The sequence below is a fragment of the Hypomesus nipponensis genome, chromosome 4, assembly GCF_054491055.1.
Source record: "Hypomesus nipponensis isolate SF chromosome 4, ASM5449105v1, whole genome shotgun sequence".
NCBI classification, from domain to species: domain Eukaryota; kingdom Metazoa; phylum Chordata; class Actinopteri; order Osmeriformes; family Osmeridae; genus Hypomesus; species Hypomesus nipponensis.
The window spans coordinates 9,937,859-9,941,848 of NC_140364.1; the positions used below are offsets into that span (position 1 = coordinate 9,937,859).

General features: G+C 52.2%; 1 protein-coding gene across 1 annotated transcript; it reads right to left on the bottom strand.

Annotated features, from left to right (window-relative positions):
• Positions 1-422: 422 nt before the first annotated feature.
• Positions 423-2,249, bottom strand: LOC146295438 (schlafen-like protein 1). Its single transcript, XM_084695991.1, has 4 exons — positions 2,022-2,249; positions 1,686-1,851; positions 1,167-1,573; positions 423-705 (listed from the first exon to the last, which is right to left on the bottom strand). Exons 1-4 carry the CDS (start codon positions 2,247-2,249, stop codon positions 469-471), a joined length of 1,038 nt encoding a protein of 345 aa, XP_084552117.1. The 3' UTR covers positions 423-468.
• Positions 2,250-3,990: the final 1,741 nt, after the last annotated feature.

Below are 3,990 nucleotides of genomic sequence, written 5' to 3' on the forward strand. Positions count from 1 at the left end.
CCCCTTCAACTCATCTCTCCATTCTCTCCATTCTCCCCCTCCTCCCACCCCCTCCTTGTGACTCATCCTTGGAACCCTTAATCACCATTGAGTGGGCATTGCGTTCAGTCAGTCTAACTGTGCAGGAAGGAGGGAAAGAAAGGTGAAACAGTAGATCCCTACTGCCACCTGCTGTCTGTACTGCTACACTGCAATGACATTTCCAAAGTAGTGCAATGCTTCACTTACACAGGGAAGTTGTTTGAAATGTGATTATTTCTAATTCAAACTTGATGACACCCACACAAAATGGGTGTGTTGACCCAAGAGAGGATGATAAAAAAGGGCCAAAAAGATGTCTTTTATGTCTCTACTTTACTACAGTGAGGATCCCAGAGTCAAATGATTGGTAGGTTAAACCAACTAATCACAACAACGTGCAGGCTCTGGAGACAGGGACATGTTTGGACAATTGGCTGAACTGACCAATCACATCAACCTGCAAATGCTGGAGACCACCTGGTTCGAGGATCTTGCCTTCCCCGATCCATCTCTCCGGAGGTCTGGAATGACGGGTGGCCATGGCTGGGCCTGTGCCTGTGTTTGAGAGCTGTGCAGGTCTGCTATGATCTGCCTCTGTTGTCGTGTCTCCAGCAGCAGCAGCCTCTGCTCTGCCAGCAACACCTCCACATGGTGCTGCAGATGACTTACCTCCACACTCCACCTCTGGAACAGAAGAGACACTCAGAAGAGGCTGTTAGAGAACTGGAGAAACAGTCCACTGAACTTCACTACAGTGACCTGCTGAACGTTGACCAGCTACACCTCACAAAGCATCGAGAAGTAAGATAAGCTTCACAAGTGTCTCAAATCCTCAGTAGGTTTAGATTCAGGAAGCGTTCAAGTACTATGTCCTGTATTGGACAAGCGGGTTGGTTCGTGAGTTTATTGTCATATGACCGAATGAAATTGAAGAATGTATTTTTTCCCTTTCAAGTTGGTCAGGTTTAGTTAAAGAAAAAAAACTGTAAGGGTTAGGTTTGGTAAAGGTTGTCCACAGAAGGATTAGGCTTAGTAAGCAAAGCTTATACACAATAGGGATTGGGTTAGTGAAGCTTGTGCACCATGGGGGTCTGGGTTAGGAGAGATTGTATACAGTAGGCAGAACTGTCCTCGGTCAGTCCTACCTGTCTGGCCCACTCCTGGATGGCACTGGCTGACAGCGGGCCCTCCACGCTGCCATCTCTCCGGAGGAACACCTCCCCCAGGTCTGTCTGGTACAGCCCCATCAGGGCAGGGCCCGGCGGGGGCCGCAGGCTCAGTCGCAGCACCTTGAGGTCACGGCCCTCCAGGCCGGCTCGCACCACAGGCAGGAAGTCCAGGCTGTAGTTGTGGGGCAGCAGCGGAGGGTGGAAGCCCTTGAGGATGGAGTCCGCCAGGAGGCGGGCCCGGTCCTCCTGGCGGTGGTCGCAGTGGAGCCCCCGGACCACGCCGTCATCGTCCACGCCCGCCAGCAGGCTGCCGCCGCCGCTGTTGAGGAAGGCGCAGGCGTAGCGGCGGAGGTGGCCACGGAACGAGGAGCGCAGGTACTCCCCTGGAGAACGGGGGGGGTTTGTTTCGTTGGTTTGCGTTTGTCATTTGTCGTGTTTTGTGGTGTGATCCCCGTTGTGTTGCCTGGGTGCTCCCCCCCACGCTTCTCCTCTCACCTCCTCCTCTCTTGAACTCCACGTTGCGGTTCTCAGTTCCCACGTTGGCACCGTAGAAGAGGGACTCTCCGCCAGTGATCTCCTGCCCGCTGATGGCGCTCTCCGACTGGGTGCCCGACACGCCCGGAGGGTTGTTGTCCAGGGGGAACGTTCTGAGGTCAGAGGCCTGGGGGAGGGCGTGGTGGGGTGGGGTGAACACAATCATTATCCTCTTTATCATCTTCATCTTCACTTTCATCCTCGTCACCACCATTACTGTCACCATCCTCCTTTTACGCCACCTCTACTTACTTGTTGTGTTTTTTCCAACCCCCTCCCCTCTCTCCACATTCCTACCTGTGCATGCTTGCCCTGTTTGCCAGTCCTGTGTTTGGCCAGCCTTCCTCTCGGAGGCCGTGCATGGCTGGGCTGTGGCTGAGATCCTGAAGGGATAGCCCCGCCTCGCTCCACACGTCTCCCCTGCTCTGAGCCCCCAGCCGCCCCTCCGCACCGCCCTGAGCTGCAGCCCCCACCCGGGTCGGAGCCAGCGCCATTCCCCGCCTCACGCTCCTCCTGGTCCTCCATCACCGTCCTGGGGTCCTCCCATTGGCCCCCACCAGGGCTGCTGGGAGTAGGGGGGCGGGGGGAGGTCCCGACCTGCTCCACCCCACTTGTGATGTCATGGTCCCAGTCCACGTTCCTCCCTTTCAGCCTCTGACCTTTTGGGCGACGATGGGTCATTCTGGGTCCAGGTTGGGGGGCTCGTGGGCTGGGGAGAAAAGAGGAGGCACCCAGACCTGGGGGGGGGTAGACATTTGAGATGTAATGTTTGACAGCAACAGCTGAATCTTTGATTCTGTTAGACGCATTATGCCTTTGACAGCACAGAGACTCTGGGAAGAACCAGAGGGAGTTGGCAAGCTGACTTGATAGATGAATATAAGGACCCTTGATTAATCACTGAGTCAAGATTGATCAAAACAGAGATCTGTCAAAGCTTTCAGGCTGGGCAGGGGAGCGTCACTAACACATGGATGACAATGACACATTTCATCTGTGTCAACCCCTGCACAGCGCTGTGATAGGGTGAAGATAAAGCTGGTGTTGGAGCTAGCCTTGGTGACCGGTGACCTTACATGAGCAGTGTTGGTCCTCCCTGCTGAAAACCTCAGGCTTCCTCAAGCTTTGCCAGTAAACCTTGGTCTGTTTTCTCACATCAGCTAATTGTGACATTGCGCTACATTATGACACCTCAAACGGAATCAGAAGTGACAAATTATTAAGAAAATTCAACAAAAATGTTATTTGCTTCAGGGTGTCATCTTTGTTTAGACTATCCATTGTCTAAAATGATGGAATGCACACTCAGTGATGTACTCCAGTGTTACAGTGTTCAAATGCAATACATTGAATGACCACCGAAGGTCAGTGTTGCTCCAGGCAAACAGCTGCACCGGACTTCTTGAGTGAAGTACTTAGACACATGTAGCTCTGGCTGTCCTGAACTAGGGGTCAGCCCACACTGACGTGCCTCATCAGTGACCCTCCTCTCATGACCCCCCCTAACCACACACCCATTAGTGCACCTGCTTAGCATGTAAGGAAACTTTAATGACAGACATGTGTTGAATAATTAGAAGCACAAAGATCCTTTGTGGTGGTATTGTCTTGGTTAATAGATGTTTAATTGGACGAGCATTCGCCATATCCTTGACCGCAGACTCTGCTTTCTACTTGGGGTTCAGATGGGCAGCTATAGCTGGACAGCACAAATGCTCAGACACGGATAACTGCTTTCTCATTTAATGGGATATCCATGAATAGACAATTTATCATGCATAATAATACTGATATGGACTCCTCACAGTGGACAGGGGCAGTGCTAGCTTGTTAGCTATGTCCCCAAACCCTAGAGAGTGAGAAAACGAGAGAGAGAAAGAGAGAGAGACAAGGAGAGAGAGAGAGACAAAGAGAGAGAGAGAGAAAGAGAGAGAGACAAGGAGAGAAGAGAGACAAGAGAGAGAGAGAGAGAGAGAGAGAGAGAGAGAGAGAGAGAGAGAGAGAGAGAGAGAGAGAGAGAGAGAGAGAGAGAGAGAAAAGCGGAGAGAGAGGCAGTGACCCGTGGCCGCTCCTCTCCAGTACCGCTGCACCTCACATATTATCACCCGGAGTGAGTCATCAACAGCAAGTCAGCTTCACTGAGGTTCTTCATGCCAATCTTCCTTTGCTCTATAATCCCCCATACGCCTCATTTGGGCATTTCTCTCTCTCTCTTCCTCTCTTCCCCTCTCTCTCTCTCTCTCTCTCTCTCTCTCTCTCTCTCTCT